Source organism: Sinocyclocheilus anshuiensis, unplaced genomic scaffold, assembly GCF_001515605.1.
Source record: "Sinocyclocheilus anshuiensis isolate Anshui unplaced genomic scaffold, SAMN03320099.WGS_v1.1 scaffold958, whole genome shotgun sequence".
Classification (NCBI taxonomy): Eukaryota; Metazoa; Chordata; class Actinopteri; order Cypriniformes; family Cyprinidae; genus Sinocyclocheilus; species Sinocyclocheilus anshuiensis.
In genome coordinates this window covers 1029459-1050184 of record NW_015539929.1, presented here as the reverse complement: position 1 = coordinate 1050184, position 20726 = coordinate 1029459, and the positions used below count along the sequence as shown (strand labels likewise).

The following is a 20726-nucleotide window of genomic DNA, read 5'->3' as shown; positions in this document are numbered from 1 at the left end:
AAAATTATTATGAGGAAAAAAAAATCTGTAATTTATGGAAAGAGTTTAGTTACCCATTCGTGGAAATATGCCTCATGTTTTTGTAAGTTTTATGCCTATAAATGAGTTTTTGTGTTCAGTTGTGTTCTAAATACATGAAGCATACAAATGAGCAGCTTGTCTGTTTGTAGTGCTGAAATTGCAAACGCTTTTCCCCAGACATGCAAACAAAACTGAGTTTTGCATTTTCCAGCTGAGAATGTTAAAACAATTTGTAGTGTTGTGAATCTTGAGCGTTGTGTTGGCAGGAGTTTTAACAGAGAGAAAGAGGAGGAGGAAGAGGAGGAGATCCCAGAGTACCTGCGTCTTCATCAGCTGGTGGTGAGGAGGATTGGAGAAATGTGCCGAATAGTCAACCAGGTAAAGAACAGCCTTTTCACTCTCAGCATGAAGTCTGGTCCATTTTGCAGCTCATTCTGCTCAGAAAGACCCACTATCTCCGGGCCATCGCCTCAGATCCTTAACCGCTGCTTTCCACTTTTCTACTGTTTAACCTCCCTTGACTTTCTCCACAGCGCCTCCTACTGCAGGACTTGCATGACAGTCGCGTGTGCCACTCTCTCTTAGTGGCTGAGAGCGAAGAGGACATCTGGAAGCACGAGTCGCTCTACAGGCCCAGGATGACCAACTCAGACGGTACAGTACTTAATGCCACCGCCGAATGACTGACACACACTCTTTCTGCAAGCAGCAGCCATATGCATGCCAGAGCAGGGGTCGCAACCTCCTTGACAGGAAGTGACGATTTTCTTTTAATCACTTGTAGGCATGTTTTTTCGTATTTAAAAATAGCTAGGCCTAAATCTGTCCGAAAATATTAATCTTCATCTATAAAAAGCATACTTATGGAACCAAACGTTCCAGCTCAGTCTGCTTTGCTTTTCCATTTCCTTTTAATTTCATCACACATTTGGAGTCTTTAATGCCAAATGAGATGGGAGAGTAGCCCATACTGATTTTTACTAAATAAAACTGATGCTGAAGGTTAAAAGTTAAATAGCTGTGAGTTACTATTTCTAATGACTAAATAAAACATATATGCATGAAATATTAATCTCTTTCACTCTTATTGCTCCAGATCCATGCACATGCCAGAGTCAATTATCTAATTGAGATTGTATGTATGTATTTAATTACTTATTTAGTTATATTTTTTATCGCTCTGATAAAATTGTGATTTGCAAGTTTTAAAACGCAATTAAAAAAAAGCAGATTTGGCAAAAAAAAATTTTGGAAATATATCAAGATAAGAAATAAGAAATATTAAGATTGTACTATTTTACTGCAAAATAAAAAATCTAATATTTAAAATATTTGTAAAATAATTTATTTGACAGTACAGCAGTGAATGTTGCAATATTTATTGCTGCTTTAAAAGCTTGATGTTTTAATGTTTGAAAATAAGGAAATTATTTTAGCTGGTTAAAAGCGTTTCTGATTATATATCTCGAAACACATTGACCCAAGACAAGACCCGAACTCTTGCATTGCAAAAAATATATTTTTTTTCAGCACAAATATATAAACATTCTTATCAAAATAAAATTTAAGTAAGTTTTTGCTTAAAACAAGAAAAGCTATCTGCCAATCATATAAAAAAAAAAAAAAACACAAAAAAAAACACGAACTTAAATCAGTTGGATTTTTCTGATCCCATTGGCTATTGTTTTAGGCATTAAAACTTGCTTAATTTTGATGCAGAAGATGCACGAGACTTAGTATCTTATGTTAACTGATTTAAGAATATTTATATATTTGTACTGGAAAACAAGATGAAAATCATTTTTGCAGTCTTTTTAATTAAAGTGCAGCATAATTATATCTGCACTGTTGTTTACTTCACTGGTTTGCACTCTATCTGCCGTGTGCTGCTTTATATGTATTTTTTTTTATATATTTTTTTTACATTTGACCATATTTGTATATTTGTATAGTTGTATTTTATATTTAATCTGTATATCTGTATTTATGTTCTACTGTTAGTGTTATCTGTATGCACCAAGGGTCTGAGAGTAACGCAATTTCAATTCTCTGTGTGTATGTGCTGTACATGTGGAAGAATTGACAATAAAGCAGACTTGACTTGACTTGAGCATCTTTGATAAAAGCACAAAGCCATATCTTGATTTCAGTTTTATTTGAATGAATTGTGCAGCCCTGTGCTCAGCCAGACCCACACCGTGCGGATGGCTGTGTTTAAATGAAAACTGCTGATATTGTTGCACTCTTGATATGCAGTACAGATTTAATAAAACCTGATGAAGCTGCTGTAAAATGCAGCACGATCTACACTAATGCAAACAAACACAGACTCCCACTCAAAAACCCATCGGGAAGGTCAATTCAAGGGTGGTGATAATGAGACAGCAGTATGAGTCTGAGCACTCGCCTCATTGACTAAAATTTTATAACTGCTGTTTAGCGTGAATTAGCGCACTAATGTCCTCATCGTTCTGCCTCAGACTGTGCAAATGAATTGGATCCGGTCGACCACCGAGATGAAAGCTCAAATGCTTCATCTGTATCGTACAACTTGAGGTGCTCTGTTGAGTTCAGCTAATCCTGCTAATCTCCCTTTTGTTATGAAGTTGCTAAAATGAAACTCTTATCCCCATAATTATACCTTTTTTCCGTCTCAGACTACAATGCAGATGAGAGCTATCAGCCGCGGGACTATCTTGCCGCCACCATGCAGTTCATCCCGGGTTACTTCGCCTGTGACGTGGTCTGGAGCACCGTTATTTACATTCACCCACGCCTCAAAATGGGGCCCAACATGGGCGTGTCCCGGGGTGAGTGACACCACATCGGACCAATCAGGTGGCTCCTCATGGAAACATGTTTTAACTTTGAAAAACTGCTAAGCTTGTATTTTCTCTGGTCCTTTCAGCTATCCAGGCTCTGCGCTCCGTTCTAAACGCTTTCTGTGTGGTAAACCGCAAAAACATGTTTGTTTATCAGGAGCGCACCACCAAATCTGTGTTCTACCTCCGGTGAGTCACAAGCTCGGCGTTTCTTCATATTATTGACCAATATGAGCTTTTCAGTGAATGATGCTGGTATCTGAGGAGCAGAGTAAACAAGAGTTGCTTCCAACACCAATGTCAGGGGTTCAATTCCCAGGGTGTGCATGAACTGAATTTCACCCTTTTTTTAACTGAAAGTATGAATTTATTTAAAAAAAAATTATAATTTACTAACCCAAATTTTTAATCAATAGTGTTATCTGGTTTTTGTTTCTTTTATTTGTAGATTTATTACCTAATTCATTGTTTTATCACCCGATCCTTATTGTTTTGTGCAAGATAAATCCAGGTCTGATTGCCAAATAAATTCTGTCATCATCTCCTTTAAAAAGATCTTGTTCTCTTAATCATCCTCAATTTAATTAGACCCTTGTAGTTAAGTTCATTAAGCTGCTATTTCAAAGGAACTTCACTAAATCTCGACGACTGATATAATGTCTACACAGGCACATTATAATTTATATGTATACACATTCACAAATATTTATTATTACCATACCCAACAAATATTTTTTGCACAATATTTACTTGTAGGTCACTCAGAAATTATTGAAAGCAGAAAATGTGTTTCATATCTGTCTGCCACTATAATATTTCTTTAATTTCTCCATCTGTGGCTTCTCTTCTCCAGTCTCGCTAGAATGTATTTGAATTCTTTTCATGTTCTTGACCTCCTCGTCCCTTATGTCCGTCTCCACAGACTCTCCGAGACGTCTCAGGCAGGGAAGTACAGTGATTTGGATGGAAACGTGCACGTGTCGCGCTCTGTCGGTCTGGCCCGCAGCCAGGAGCCGCTGGGCTCTGAGGACCTCACGGTAACATTCACATACTGTCACTTCTCATTACGCTTTAGGAAACCAGAGCCCTCAGGAGCCATTAGGGCTCAGATCGCCTTCCAGAGTGACTTGTCCTTGTGTTTACACCATTTATGAGCTTCATCCTGACGGGACGAGTTATAGAAATGGGAAATGTGAGCAATTATGTGTTTATAGCCTGAAAAGCAGGCGTAGAACGTGCTCCCGTGAGCCCGATGTGATGTGTGTTATGTTTTATGTGAGTGTGTGATGACATGTATCATGTTCACAGGCATCACGCTCTTCTCTGGAAGGCTCAAGGCCGGTTGGACTGGTGGACAAACACATTTTGCTGCAGGTGCATGGCGTAGGGACTGCAGGTGAGAGAGAGAGATGGATAAATGTTTCTCACAGTACCATGATGAAAAAAAAGATGAATGAAGTGCATTGGTTTCTGTGAGGGATGTTACACCACTACACCAGCCACACTTACTGAAACAGAAACGAATAAGGAACCATTAAGTTCAGACCAATTCTTGCATTTGTAAGCAGCTGAATATAGCGCAACTCAATATAATAGAGCGCAGAGATCTTAAAGGTGCAGTTTGTAATATCGACAGCTAGAGGTTGACATGGGTACTGCAGTCCACATCCATTGCAGAGTTGTTTCTCCCGCCCCCTCCTCCTCAGACTCAATGCTTATGCGGGTTGCCAGATTTAAGTCACACAACAGGAACAAGCGCTACTGACAACAGAAGGTGATGAGCCTTACACTGTAAGTTGATGAGTTGATTTATCTGCATTTTAATATTTCTCTGGTCATAAAGATTTTTTGATTGATGCCAAGGCTTTTAAGAATCTGCGATCTCTAACCCAGTTCATTTGTTGGATTCCATGGCTGCAGTACGCTGGGTTTTCTGCAACCTGGCAAACCTGGGTGTCGAATACTATTGGGTAAATTGGCAGTGGGCAGAATCACACAGACCAAAACAAAAACAGACATTCTGACACAATGTACATTTCAAAGTGGAATAACCGGCTGTAGCATAGTTTTTCAGAAAAACAAGTATGTGATCTTAAATATCAAGCATGTTTCTTAAATATCTGCAAACATATTTCGGTATTTTTATGCATTACTGCAGTCAAAAAATTACATTACAGCACCTTTAAGATGCGTTTTTAGAAGTTTAAACTTTACACAGCTTCTTGAATACGTGTCGTTCATAGTGCAATATGTTGAAAAAGCAGCAAGACACAGCACAACGACCAAGGACATCCGTCTAAATCAAAAAAAAAAAAAGCAGAGAATGAAAGCAAGAATGAGTCATGTGTAAACGGCTGACAATTCTGCCTTCCTTTTAATTTTGGGGAACAAATGTTGAATAAATCAGCCCATATCGACTCTTATATATTATATATATCATATTCTGTGCTATGACTATTTTGCACAATTTAAAATAATAAGAAAATTAGAGGACAGAGCAAAATGGAGACGGGTGATCTGCTGTAGCGACCCTTAATTGGGAGAAGCCGAAAGATGAACAGTAAATTATAACACATATTAACATGCAACATAGTGACTAAAACATGTTACACCGTAAAGTGTGTTTTATTTTTTATTATTGTCATTTTTATTGTCAAATATTGCGTAAAAGGCCCATGCATTATAATTGGGTGAAAGAAGGAAAAAATCCAAATGCAAGGTAAAATTATAAGACTTACTTTTTTCAAGTAACTGGTAAAGTAGCGAATTACTTTTAAATTTACAATGAAATATCGGAGTTACTCTTTCATATAAGTAATGCAAGTTACTTTGTTTTGGCATTTATTAACTGACATCCCTCCTGTCCCTGCGTTTAGAGAAACTGGGAGTGAGGTGCAGAGGAAGAGGCTTATTAATTTAACTTGGTGTGAAAGGCCCTTTACAGTTGCCAAAAAATATAACATTTGGGTTTTTTGTTATAAAACAAAAACAAGCAAGCCCAGCCCAGGTGACAAAAACTATCACAAAAGTAACGTTATGCATTACTTTAAATAAAAAAGTAACTAAGTAATGCAATTAGTTACTTTTTTAAATGGAGTAATGCATTACTTTTAAAAATACTTTCCCCAACACTGTGTGTGTGTGTGTGTGTGTATATATATATATATATATATATATATATATATTTGTATATATATTTCTCATGTCATTTTACTGTATATACAGTAAATTCAGCTGTGCGCCCAAAGTTTTGTCGGGAGATGTATGTTGAGCATGCAAGAAATATTTAGATAAACAATGAAATTGCATTTATTTCACAAAAAAATATTTTTTAAGCCACCAATAAACAACAGCATTGATTTTTAGCAGAGTTAAACTCTCAGGATTCTCCAGCATCACCTGCAGTATCATCAGCAGCTGGCAGGAGGCGCTGTTGCTCTGCATTCATCCTGCTGTTATCAGGGCCAGGAGTCATTTCTTTTCATGCAAATGTGTTACTTCACTCCCAAAGTGTAGCCAGGGAAATCTTTTCATCAGTTTGTTTTTAAATGCATATTTATAATTGGTTGGGACTTTTCTGGGTTTAGCGAGCAGCTCTGAGGGATTTCAGCACCTGCTCGGGAGACTTAAAGTCAAAATGAAACTGCTTGCGATCTGTGAACTATTGTACTTCCATATTGTGTCATATTTTGAAGTGAGATATGATGCTCTGTGATGGGCAGGTCCAGAGATCTCTGATGAACTGGTGAAGGTTTTGAGGAAGCGTCTGGACGAGGCCACGCTGGACATTATTACGGTCATGCTGGTCAGAAACTGCAAACTGACACCTGCAGATGTGGAGGTGATTTCTCTTTCTCTTTTTTGACTATCTTTTGTCTGTGACAGACTTGTTCTTTCGCCACAGGTTGTTCAGTGCAGATTAAGAAGATTAATTATATTTGCCCACCCTATGCAGAGACAGACATTTGTGGAAAAAATTGACATAAAAGTATCATAAAATACAACTCATGGGCTGTATTTCAAGTCTTCTGAAGCTGTGTGAAATTGGTGCCTTTTTTTCTGATTTTTAAATACTTTGAATCAAAGCTTCTAATGTTGTGATTCATCTCAGAGCGAGTTGGTTTAGAAGTCTTTATTGAAGATTTTTTTGAAATATCACTGAAATGCATCCAGAACCAAAGCATCTGAAGGCTTGGTCTCTGTTTTTCTAATTTTGCTTCTGTGGGCGGCAGCGGGTGTGTCGTCTGAGATTAATTAATGGTTGGATAATAGACTGTGGAGATGATTTTTGGTTATTGCATGTAATTTTTTCCTCTTTGTCTCAGTTCATTCAGCCTCCCAGCTCTCTGGCGACGGAGGTGATGGTGTTCTGTCTGCCGCAGTACTGTGTGCCGTGGATCCAGGCGGTGGCTCACTACCTCCGTCAGAACCTCCTCATCTTCCTCCACATCCCCAAATACACTGACAGCAACATGGAGCACCACTTTAAGGTACCGGCCGACAGACAGACGGACCACTTTCCCTGTGCTTTTTGTTCATAGAGATGGTCACATGTTTAAATCAAAGAAGCTCTGTTGTAGGTTCTTAATAAAAATCTATACAAATTTACAAAATTTGAATTTAATAAAAATTTTGCCTGGTTTAAACAAAAATAGAGTTGCAAAATACAACTGCAAATTCACACCAAAACATTTAAATATAAAAATAGTTTTTTTTTTTTCAAGTGAAATATATTTTTGTCTTAATCACCTTCCCAAATCATTTTAAAATGGTCTGATGAAATCCATTGCCCAAAAATATTGCTGATTACGTAAATATTCAGAAAATTAAACAAATTGGTTTGCAATAAGCCATTTATATTTCCATGTGAGTGCGAAGCGAAGCACCACAGATAAAGCATGACCGCAGTAGGGCTCTGCAAATGCGTTTATACTTTCGTGCTCTGTAAGTGCGGTTTGGTTTAACAGGTCACTGAGAGTTCATTTAGAGAGCTCCCATAATGCACTACTGCACCAGGAGGAAAGACAAAAACACACACTTCATTGCATGTCTGTAGTCGCTTACATGTCCCTTTTTTTTGGAAGCCAATATGTATTTAGAATTTAAAGTGCGCAATAATCATGGTGGTTTCTTGAATAATGGCAAACAGGTGATTATAATCACAATATGTCTGTATTTAGCCTTTTGCAAACTGGCATATATCAACATTTAACAGTTTAGTTTTTTTCCAGTGTCATCTTAATCAGACCAGTAACAATGAAAAATCTATATATTGTGCATTCCTACTTGAAACTAGAGTTATTATGAAGATATAAAATAAATAAATAAATAAATACTTTTTAAAATGATCATTCTCCATAAATCCATTTTCTTTGTTTCTCACTTTTGTTAGCATTACTTCCATTTGAGCAGCGAGCTGCCCGATCATGACATCTACCTGTACAATAAACCTGGAGGCCAGGGCACAGGAGGCAAAGGTAAAGAGACTTATATTCTCCTAACTCATCATCTGCATCTCTTGTTTTCTGAGGTTTGATTTGCATCTCACTGTGACTTATTTACGAGCTTCTAAATCTCACTCCTGAGCTCCTGAATTATACACACTTTGCTTGTTTACTTTGCAGAAATTATTTAGTGAGTTCTATTTCTTTCTTCAGTCAGTATGTTGGTCGTTTCTCTCCATCTTGCTAGATTTGCTGACTAGTCAGTGGCGTATTGTTTTAACGCCTTTCCACACTGAGCACAGAAAAGCGAAATGAATATCAGATGCGATGACGCTCTGGAATAAAACAACAGATTCCTATGGATGCTTCCACATAGACCGCAAACATTTGCGCACCAAAAATGCGAATGTTTTCGAATCTTTTCAGACGAATCTTTTCAGTTTCGCAAAGCGAAAACACAGGTCGTCCAATCAGATTTGAGCATTACATCACGTGGCCAGAGGAACTGCTGTTACCTAAAAGGTCGACACGGTGGCACTAAAAGCTCAGAAGACTGTATTGAGCACGAGCGTAAAAACACGGAAGTAGAGGACTTTCAACCAACATACAAAGAATATGGATGTTGAGATGTCGTTGGTGTCTGAACATAGAGATATATTTATATTTATATTCATATGATATATTTTCTGTTTGTTTTAATGCAGCTCATGGTATTTTTATAACAATAAAGGATGTTTATGACAAGCAGGTAGCGTTCAGTCCATTATAGCATACAAAGAGTGCATGTCTGCCTATTATAGAATCAAAATCCATTTTAGATCACAATCAGAAGTTATTACAAGCACTCAATGATGGTTTAAAGTGGAGTTTGAGCAAAAACATTAATTACATACATTTTGAAATATAGCTTGATGCTAATTGTACCTTTAATTATATTTTGTAAGCATTATGGATAGTTTGTGTTTCTGATGAAGAACCAAAAGTTATTGATCTTAATTTAATGCTGTATATTAAGCAGTGGACGATGTAAAAGCCATATACGAGATACATAGGCTACATGAGGAAAAATGCATTGCTGGTCAGCGCCACCTAGCGTGCAGGCGTGAATTAGCAGAAGGCGATTAATCGTTTCGCGCTCGGTGTGAAAGCAACGTTCGTCGCGATTCACCTCGCTTTTTCGCATCGTGCTCAGTGTGAAACAGCCTTTTACACTGATTAAAAAGCAGATCACTTTTCTGTCTGATTTCACATGACAAATAATGACTCAAGATCACTCATTTAACAGTTCATCTTTTGCCAAAATTATGAAAAAAAAAGATCAGTCAAGAATAGAAAATTATTGAAAATATTCAAATCAGAATTGTCAGAATCAGAGTGTGAATTCTGCAAAGTTTGTGCATAAAAGACAATGTCCGTCAAAATGTCATGTACAAAAACCTGGCGTTTTTCAATTGATTTGGCATTTATTCTCTTTAGCATGCAGTGTGAAGTATTTCACTCAGTTCCCCGATCATTCAGATTCAATTTCAGCGAACAAAGAACAAATTTATACTAGCTTGTATTAGGTACGTTATCATCTCTGACAGACAGCACGTTGAATCTGCTCAGGCCGGCATTTTCTGCTTCTTCTTAGAAAGAGATGACATAATCAAACATCAAGTAGTATGGGTTATTCAGGAATTGTATGTACTCCCTGGTCCTCTGCTGGCTTCTCGTAAATACTGCTGTGTATTGTGCATGTTATTTTTTGACAGACATCAATGTTGTGATATTTAAATTTAGTTTTGAGAATGTGGATTTGAAAACAGATGAATAGTAAGGCAATAATTATTTATTTCTTAGCCGGCAAGCAGTCAGTGAAGTGATTGATGCCCATTTTAGTTTTAAAATTTCAACCGACAGCCAAGTTTTTGACGGATGTGATATCATGCATATCATGGGGAACTATGTTTGAGTTGGGTAATTATAAAACGTGCTGGAGACGTTCTAAATGTTTTTTGCGTAGTTCATAATACTTATTTTATGCAATGAAGTTTATTTTGTGGCTGTTACTCATAGACTGACACATTTGTTTTGTCAAATCGTTACATTCAGCTGTTGCTGAATTCTGTTTCGTGTTGGTTTTTTTTGTTTGTTTTTTGCCAGGAAATGAGTGGTTTTGATGCACAAAGTTGTTGTCTTTTATAGCAAAAATCTTTTATTTAAAACGCCTTAAAATGCAGATCCTGTTGTAAATAATAGTGAAAAATCATTTTTGAAAAAAGTTGTTCTATTATGACTAATAACAATCGTCTTCTGCCATTATTCTTTAATTGACATGCTGTCGGGGGTAAATAAAAATAGGCGTAGAACTTCAAGTGCAAAGTTACGTTACAGTTTGATTTTGGGCTTTAAAGCTGATATTTAATTTGAAATCAATTCTGAAATCTGCATCCGACCCCTTCAGGATTTCAAACCGAGTTTTTTAACACTCCTTTGGGTGCATGTGGAGTTTATAAATATAAAGTACAAGTGGGAAGTTTGAGTATTTTAAGAGCTGTGGAGGGGAAGCTTCAGGTCTGTCTCATTAACGTGAAGGGTGTTTAACAAGCCTCTTAGGGTCCTAATATGACTTGATCCCAAACTGCAGAGAGATTATTGTCAGGTGGAGACAGTGCAAGCAGTAGCAGCTCCGGCCTGGAGCCACAGGGTTCCTCTTCCCCGCTTTCCCGACCACTAATGAACTGACAGTCCACCCAAATACCTGCCAGAGCTGCTGCTGAAGATCTCCTAATGCCCCTGCTATTAAAAGGAACATTACAGGATGCTCTCCACCATTACTGCTCATGCACTTCATCAGAATGTAAATAAAGGGCTTTGTGGCTCCTGGAATCGTCTCCTTGTGGGTTCATTGATGCAGGATCAGTAATATCAGCTCCTGTGAGGTCTTAGCAGCTCCTCCGGGGTTTTGAAAGGCAGCCAGTTGGCAGGACTTTAGTGAGATGTTCAATATTCAATTCAATTCAAGATGTTCAATATTATCAGCCCGACCAGTGCAGTGTGGGTATGAAATGGGTCTGAGTTTCCCACAAGCCTTCATATGTCCTGGTATGACTCAAAACATACCCTACTACACAATTACATTAATTAAGTAAATAAATTACAAGTAATTTACTGTTACTAATATTATTGATATTTTTAATGAGCTTTTATTTTTACATTTTTTTAGTTTTCATTTTAATTTGACTTTATTTTTTAGTAATTTTGTTTTGTGCTTTTGTTATTTTGATTAGGATTTTTTTATATTTCTATTTAGCTATATTTATTTTTGTTCAGTTTTAGTTGTAATTTTAGTACTTTTTCATTTGTTAGTTGCCAAGGCAACATTTCTAATTGTCTTTTACATGTTTTATTTAAAGTTCTAATCTAATTTTAACATTTAATTACAGCTTTGTTTCAATTAAAGGAAATGTTTTAGTTTTAGGTTAAGTTAACAGTAACAACACTGGAGTTTCATTTAAATTTTAAATTTTCCTTCCATTTTCATCATCTTCATCTCTCTCAGCAGTGTTGGGGAGGATAATGTAACTCAGAATTTCAGATTGTTAGATGACAGTGAAGCTTATTTTTGTTGATTTATTTAAAACACTATTCATCTGTTACAAAGAACGTTTTTTAACACTGACTACTGTATCAAACTTGAATACTAATATACTGCTAACAAAAAATGGATATGCTGGGCAATTTTATATTTCTTTCCCTCTTTTTAACTTAATGATAAAGAGCTTTTAAGCACTTATTCAGCATAATGAGGATGTGCATTAGAAGTGTAATTGATGATATATTTGTGTATTTTATCATTTTGTGCTGCCACAAGAGAATAATGAGAAATGCACTTTAGTTACACAAAATCTGTCTCCTCGTAAACCTTGCTAACTTTATCAGGTAACGCTTTACTTTAAGGTGTCCTTGTTACACATGTTACATGTACTTACTATTATTACAACAATAAATTATGCATAATTACATGCAAGTTACCTTAAGCCAAACCCTAATCCTAACCCTAACCATATAGTAAGTAGATGTAGTTAATTAATATTACTCAGTACTTAAATGTAGAATTACACTAACAAGGACACCTTAAAATAAAGTGTAACCCTTTATCATTATTCTTAATGAACAAACTGATTTAGAACATTAAAATTCACAATTATTAATTATTAGCTTCCAACGTTAATCAGAAATTGATATGCTGTTGGGGCTTAAAGAGAAATAGGTGTTATTTATATGCAAAATGATTTTTTTTATGACATTTAATCTTATTTCTAGTCTGAAATCTTTAGATTTTTAAACCAGAGAGGTTTTTAAAGCAACCCCCATAAATTATATAGAGCAGGTTTGAAAATGTAGTGATAAACAGTAGCATCTAGCTAACTATTTATCACTTGACCAGAAAAAAAGTCAAATATTGTGTAGTGAGTTTTGCAAGCAGCATTAATTGCCAAGTTGATTCTGTGATTTTTTTTTTTTTTTTTTTTGCTGGTTAATTGAAATTAACCTAACAAACAGATTTGCTCACATGAATTTTGCTTCTTGAAAGTGCTAGTTTTAAAGTGTAGTTTCATTAAGTGCTGCTAGTGGCAGAGAAATTGCACGCTGTAACTTGAAGTTAGCGTACTCTTCACTCCCCAGCACTGCTCATTGGTTGATCATTGAGTTGGTGTCTGTCATTCATCATTTCTGTCTGTGGGTGTCTGTTGTGCCTCAGGTACAATGTCGGACCTTGTTCAGAATCTCTTCCCAACCTCTCAGTTTCAAGGTATAAGAGCCTCCAGCCTCTTCACTGTTGTGCTGTGTGTCCTGTGGCGCCCCCACTGGCTGAGTGTGGTACTGCATGGTCACGTGATCATGGCTTAACGGGACAGATCACCCAAAAATGAAAGCTCTGTCATCATTTACTCACCCAAACTCACCTTTGTTCTTCTGTGGAACACAAAAAAGCAGTTTAACGTGATCTCTGAGGTGCGCTTTCCAAATAATGAAATTGAAAGGGCTCCCAAAATGATAAAAAGCATCACAGGAAGGAAGTTGACCTGTGTACTATATTCCAAGTCTTTTGAAGTCATTTTATAACTTTTTTTTGTAAGGATCTGATGGAAATTGAATCTGATATTTGCAGAATGTTAAACTGTATTGCTTTTTTAATTACAGATTGTTTGCATCGCTATGCAGGTGAATGCAAATGAGATGTGAGAGAAACGGACTTTACTTTTAAATGTATGTTTTTTGATTGGGTGAACTGTTCCTTTATGCTAGCTGGCCAAATACCAACCTAATATTGAAAGCTTCTGACACTAATTTTTGCGGTCTGTCAGTGTGAAGCTTACTGAGAAAAGGAGCATTGTGTAAACGATCACCAAAGACCACAATTGACATCTTGCGGTATAATTTGCAGTATGTGCCATTAAGTTTATGAAGTACCAATCCATATTGAAGTTGGAGACAATAGGGCCTGTAAGTTCCTCTGTGTGAATTGGAGCTCATTGGTCACTGTTCGTTGTTCCCACAAGTTTTCAAATGCTAATAAAAACGTGTTCAGGGGTTGAAATCAGTGGGGAAAAATTTTTATTAAGCCGCTAGCTTGAGTGATTTCATTTCTTTGGCAGTTTTGTTGTAGAGATGAGCTTTTCCTGAAGCAGATCCTGCTCACACCTGCATGAGATGCGCTGCATGTGTGTTACACGCATCTTCTGCTTTCATTTGGTGTTTTATGTTATACAAATCTAATTATACAGCATGGTCCTAAGTGACCGTGGTCCTCCTGCCTTTCAAATTATAATGAATATTAATCGGCATTACTGTACATGTTGGAAATGGTATGCGTTGCATTATTTGCTAATTGAAATCCTGTGTCTTGTAGTGGGAATTTAAAGCGTGTCTCATTTACACATATTTATTTGGAGAGAATCGATAAATCCTTTACTTCTTTTGAAGGGAAGTTCCAGGTTTAGTAAAAATGGCATAATGTTGATTACCACAGAAAATAAATTCAGTTTATTGTTATTATTAACCTTTCTTTTTATTTTGTAAAGTCACATTATAGATTTACATATGTGCATTTAGCAGACGCTTTTATCCAATGCAACTTAAAAAAAGAGGAACAAAAGCAAAAAATGCTGTTAATAGTTCATTTGAAATATTTATTGTATGAAAAGTGTATCTTTGCATGTAACACCATACAACGTTTACATTATTGTGTGCAACTTAGAAAAAAAAATGATAACACTTTTAAGCAACATTAGTTAACCACATTGGTTAACATTAACTAAGATTGCTGACAGCTTTAAAAATATTCTTTATTGTTAATTCATGTTAAATTAACATTTACTAATACATTATTAAAATCATAATTTGTATCTGTTGATATCATTTAAAAGACCCGAGCTAACATGAACTAACAAAGAATAGTTGTATTTTCATTAACTAATGTTAACAAATATTAATAAATACTGTAACAAATGTAGTACTCATTGTTTAAGTTTTGTTAATGCATTAACTAACATTAACGACAGCTTATTTTAGTGTTTTTTTCTTTTTACATTTATCTAGTTGCTTATTATTCATGTTAGTACATAATGAAATTGCTAATGGACCTTTTTCACATTTCCGGTTTTCTCAGCAGCGGAAGTCACCATAGTTGGGTTAACTTGAAGAGCAGTGAATGGGAGAGTACCACAAATATATTTTTTGCATTCCCATTTGCTCAAATAGCAAAAGAAGAACTCCACTATAGTTTTTTCGTGACTTTCAAAAAAAGGAAGAAGTTGAGAGAACAGAAGAGAGAACCATGTCAAATTTACCGTCCCTCCCATAGACGCTGCATTAGCGTTAACTAGTTTTTTTGTTTTTTTTTGTAATTTGATGCAAAGGTAATAAAATACAGAGAATAGTTTTATTGATGTACATACATTTAAAAAAAAAATACAAATATGAAAAACTTTGGAGGATTTACGATGCTGATGACCGTTAAACGAGTCATCACAGTCTTGTGAAAAGGGTCCATGTTGAGGTATATAACTTTTAACGACAAAACACATCAGTAGCATGTAGAAATGAACATAGAAACTATTTATTAATACATTTTGGTTATTTGCTGTATTAAGTAATTCAGACACTTTTACTGATTTTTCAACAGAAATTTAAGGTGACTCACAAAAAAAAGAGTATTTTCCTGTAAGATTGCATGCATTGTCATAAGTATATTCTCCTTTTTGAACATCTCTCATTGCAACGGACAGATAAAATGATAATTTTGTGCAGTGTATAATAAGGGATCAGATCGTCTGTATTCAGGCACTTCAGAGTGTAAAATCATCTCATTCACGCTCTCTGCCGCTGACCGCCGTCATTATAAATCAGAACGTGACTTCCGTGATCACTCTATCTGTCTGTCTAAAGCTCCAGAGTCCAGCAGAGACTGAAGGGCCCTTCTCTCTGTCCTCATGCAGTCTCTCTGGAGCGCAGGGGCCGCGCGGGTCACGCCACGCCACATCACACCTCATCAAGTGCACTTAAAAGATCACTGCAAATGGAGTTCTTAGATGAGAGGCCACGATGCTGAGAAGCCGATCATTGATTGGCACTGCTATGAAAGCAACACGTACTTGCGTTGCATTATGAATCGCAGTCTGACGTATTTCAAAAACGGCATGCATGAAATTGAGCTTGCTTGGATGGAAGCGTTTAAGCTCATGTACTTATGTAGCTTATGTTTCAGACTGAACACACACTTTCATGCATGCATCCACATTAATGCAAAATGCATGCACACTTTAGCATGTGAGAGCACAGATGCACATTTATCTCAGGTGATTGTGTGCGGTGCATTAGTATCTGAAATCTGGCACACACACTCACACATCGATCACGCCTCAAACCGCTAACGGCATGCGCTAATACAACCAGCTGGATAAATCCCCGCTCACGCTCCACTGTTTGCTGCTAATGCCTTTTAATGCGACCGCCATTCTGTTTGCGAGGCTTTTTTATAGCCACAACCACTGGAGCGAAGGCGCCATCGATCTCTGACAATCTAATGATGGAAATCTCTCTCTTTCTGCGCTTATCAGAGCCGCGGCTTCCCAAGGCCTCCTGGCTTCATGCTGTAAACAGCATAACCGAGTCAATACAACAGCATAAAAACCCATTTAAAGGATTTATGAGAGTGCGTACTCAAGTAGAGGCATTGTTTTCTGAAATATCGTTGTGTTTAGATAATTTAAGGCTGCATATGGGTGTTTCTACAAGTATGGGAATGTTCAGCCTTGTGGACCTTCAGAAAATAAACTCTCTTAAAACACACTTTATATGTTTGCTTTGACAGTGGGATAAAAATTAATTTTAATATGAGTTTAATTTTAGTTTTAATTTTATATCCTTTAGTCCTTTTTTTAATATTTCTATTTAGCTTTTTTTTTAGTTTTAGTTTTTTGTCATTTGTATTTTAGTTAATTGCCAAGGCAACATTTATTTATTTATTTCATTTTTTCTTTGAAGTTTTTCATCTTATGTTTATTCTTAAAATCTCTGTCAGTGTCAACTGCCTTAATTTGTTTATTTTATTTGCATATTAACAATGTCCAACATTGTATACAGAAAAATTACAGAGGAATTCTGTCATTTTTGTCTTCTCTTTGTTTTTGCAAATCATGATCATTTCCACGACCATGTCATTTTCACCACATCTCAAATGCTGTATTGTGCTTTATAATATTCTGTATGGAAATGACATGTTTTGAATAGAATCAGTCAGTATTTTCATAGCTAGCAGTTGTATGTCCTAAATAAACACAATTTAATGACATTTTTATACTTTTTGCATAAACTACAGCTTGATTAGAAATGACACCCAAGAAAGAATGTTCTTCGCAGATATTTAATTGGATTTCTTTTTAATTTAGTTCTTCTCACATATATTTATTTTTGTGAACAAGTTAATAACTTGGGAGAAAAAAAAACATTGGGGGAAAAATGTTTTGTAAAAGACAGCATAGTTTTTGTAAAAATTAAATACATTTTTAAATAATAAATATTGAAATGGTTTATTTAACTTTTTTATCATCGTTTCAATTTTTTTTTTTTTTGTATATTTTATGATTGAAAGGTTGTGTTTTTATCAAGGATAATTGGATCTGTACATAAAATCTATTTAAAAAGAAGAAACATAATTTATAAATATGTTAAATACATAAAAGACATATTTAATATTACCTTTAGAAAAAAAATCTGTTGCTTTAAATAAAATGATTATAGTTTCAAAAATGTATGATTGCAAGGCTGTGTCGAGGGTAATCAGACTTGTATACAAAAGGCATTTGAAAAAGAAGCAAAGTAAATGAAGATAAAAAAACAATTTAATGTGACCTTCAGTTAAAAAATCTTTTGGTTTTAAATCAACCCCTTGAGCGTAGAAGTGGCTTTGTTTGAAGAGACATATGAGCATGCATCTCTTGCAGAATTTATTGCTTTCATGTGAGTTTTGCGTTATTGTTTGCATCATTCATTCAGTTCTGTCGAGCTCGTTTAGTTCTGTTCTCCATCACGCTGTCCTCTAACTCTGCTCTCCCCAGGTATCGCCTGCATCGCGCTGTCGTTCATGGACGCTAAAGGCTGCGCGCTGCAGGTTCCCGCTCAGGACGGCAGCGGCCCGGCTCTCAGAGGAGACGTCTCCAGCATCTCCCTCCAGCCGGACCAGTTCGAGGCCTTGACGACTGTCGTCAGCCAGAGCTCAGGTTGAGATGCTTTAGCAAACACACAGTGTTAACAGTAGCGGTGTGTGAGGTGTGTGTGAGCTCTGGGACGCCTGTGCGCAGGTGCAGCCGTGTGTGTGCGCTTCGACGTGTGGGAGCAGGGTAACATCAGCCCGCTGCAGCTGACCGACCGGCTCCGGGCGGCTCTACGCCATGCCCTCTGCGACATCCTCATGGAGATGCGCGTGCTGCCGAACCCGTTGTGTCTGGACACCTTCTGCCTTCCTGCAGCCGCCCAGCGGGACGAGAGCACAGGTGAGCAGCTCATGCAATGTATGCAATGTATGAACTACTGTTATGATGCATTTTGGAGATTGACAGCTCCTGATATACTTCAAAAGAAGTTATTTTTCGTTCTTCGTTTGAGGGCAAAAAAAAAAGGGGGGGATTGCACGTCAAAGAAGGTGGAGTTCCAGAACACACCCACCGACTGCGTAATCGCCACGGACCAATGGTAGCTCAAAGGTGTTTAGGAGGCAAAACGAACTCCCCCAAAAAGTTCACTTTGGTGAGCTGTTTCGAACTGCCAAAACGAACTTAGTTTCGGCCTGATTTTGTTCTAAATGACGTCATTTCAGTTTGTTCTTCGATTTCGTTTGAAGTATATCTGGGCCTTTATAGTTTTTTGTTTTAATATATTGTCAGTTTTCCAGTGGAAAACAAATTTCTTTGCTTGAAATAAAATAAGACATTTTTTTTGTCCTAAACTTGATGTACTAAAAAATCTAAAACTAAAACTGAAATAAAAATGAATAAAAGCTATATACACGTGTATTAAAAACTTCTAAAAATGACAAAAACACAGCAACATTTCTAAAACTAAAATTAAAATGAAAACAGAAAATATATTTAAAAAAAAACTTGATTAAAAATTTTAATAGAAACTATAACCTCAATAATACTATAATAATAAAATATCAACAATATCTCTGTAATAGCTCAATAATACTGTAATAATATCTCAATAATACTAAAATAACATTGGAACAAGAAAAAAATCACTAACTGATATTAAATATAACTCACTAAAATTATGTTTCACATGATAAAACATCTGCTTGTCTGAAGGAGTCTACTTAAATATTTGGAAATAAGTTTTGTAGGCATTGTAATTAGATATGTTTTTAAAATTTTTTTTACAATTTCTCATTTTTAATTAGTAAACTCTCTAATTGTATACAATTTTATAAAATAAAATTTAAATTTATTTGAATTTTTAGGATCAGTAAGATTAAGTTTTTTTTGTTTTTTTTTTAAGAAATCAATCCTTTTATTCAGCAAGGATGTGTGAAATTGATCAAAAGTGACAGTAAAGACATTTTTTAACATTACAAAAGATTTCGGTTAATATATATATATATATATATATATACTGAAATTCAGCTGCACATCACAGAAATAAATTACATTTTACAATATATACACATGAAAAACAGTTATTTTAAATTGAAATAATATTTCACAATTTTACTGTTTCTTTATTGTATTTTTGATCAAATAAATGCAGCATTGGTGAACAGAAGAGTCTTTTGTTTGTTTTTGATCTTGTGTGTTGTGTGGCTGTAGTTGCCTTGAGTCTCCTGCAGTCTGACAGTAAGGAGGTGAAGGAGAGCGTTCGGCGGCCCAGTGGAGCTCATGGGCTCAAGAGCAGCCCGTCTCCCATCAGCCTGAGTTCTGTGCCCAGCTCCACCCCGACCGCTGGAACCAGCACGCCCGAGTCCACCACACCCACCGGCAAAACCACGCGCCGCAGCTTCTGGGAAATGCTGGTGCGTGCGCTCACTCAGCATGTGCAGTCTCCATTAACAGCAAATTACTCTCATTAATTATGACTGTCAACGCCTCCAAAACTGCATTGATGGTCAGCATGATGCGGTTGATCTGGACTCAGTGAAGCGTAAACGCTGGAGAATGATTGGGCTTTATGTTTGCTGGTCTGCTGCCAGTTATCGGTCTTATGATGTGTGTGTGTGTGTGTGTGTGTGTGTTTGGTAGAGTAAACCAGAGACTTCTGAGCTTGGCAGTCCGAAGACGACGGATGACATCGTACCAGAGCGTGTCGAGGACAGTCGCGTGAGCCGGCGGAGACACAAGACGGAGAGCGTCAAACAGCAGTGGAACCATGAGAAAGCCATGGCAGTCGAGCAAGAGCAGGCCCAGAGGTACAAACACACACACACATAGCTGTTTCTCATGCTTCTGTCTGTAAAATAACATTCGCACAAGTTTCCATGATAAAATGAACATGTTCAGATGATAAGACAAAAAAAGGAGACGACAACTAAAACTATTAAAAATATTTTCATTAATTTCATTAATAAAGCTTAAATAAAATAAAGTAAACATTTTAGATGAAAACTTTAAAATAAAATTAGGAATGTTGCCTTGGCAACTAAATGAAATAAAATAAATTAAAATACTTTTAGGTTTTACTAACTGAAAAATCAATTAAAGCTAAATAGAATTATTTAATAAAATACAAAAAAAAAAAAGCCAAAAGCACATAAAATTGCTAAAAGTTAAACTAAACTTAAAATTGAAATGAAATTCTAGAAATAAAAGCTAAATACAATAATAGCATATAAATAATGCTAAAATTAAAGTTTCTGTCTGGTTGCATGTAAAAACATAGATAAATAATGTAAACCTGT

General features: G+C 36.2%; 1 protein-coding gene across 1 annotated transcript in view; it reads left to right on the top strand.

Moving 5' to 3' along the window:
• Positions 1-20726, top strand: part of szt2 (SZT2 subunit of KICSTOR complex) — a 114188-nt gene that overhangs the window by 37221 nt on the left and 56241 nt on the right. The window contains exons 42-54 of the mRNA XM_016483899.1: positions 288-399; positions 555-675; positions 2679-2831; positions 2930-3032; positions 3766-3880; positions 4152-4239; positions 6566-6684; positions 7169-7333; positions 8236-8320; positions 17896-18057; positions 18139-18330; positions 19642-19844; positions 20071-20237. Of these exons, the coding sequence (XP_016339385.1) occupies positions 288-399; positions 555-675; positions 2679-2831; positions 2930-3032; positions 3766-3880; positions 4152-4239; positions 6566-6684; positions 7169-7333; positions 8236-8320; positions 17896-18057; positions 18139-18330; positions 19642-19844; positions 20071-20237 (1785 nt within the window). The remainder of the gene's footprint in view (positions 1-287; positions 400-554; positions 676-2678; positions 2832-2929; positions 3033-3765; positions 3881-4151; positions 4240-6565; positions 6685-7168; positions 7334-8235; positions 8321-17895; positions 18058-18138; positions 18331-19641; positions 19845-20070; positions 20238-20726) is intronic.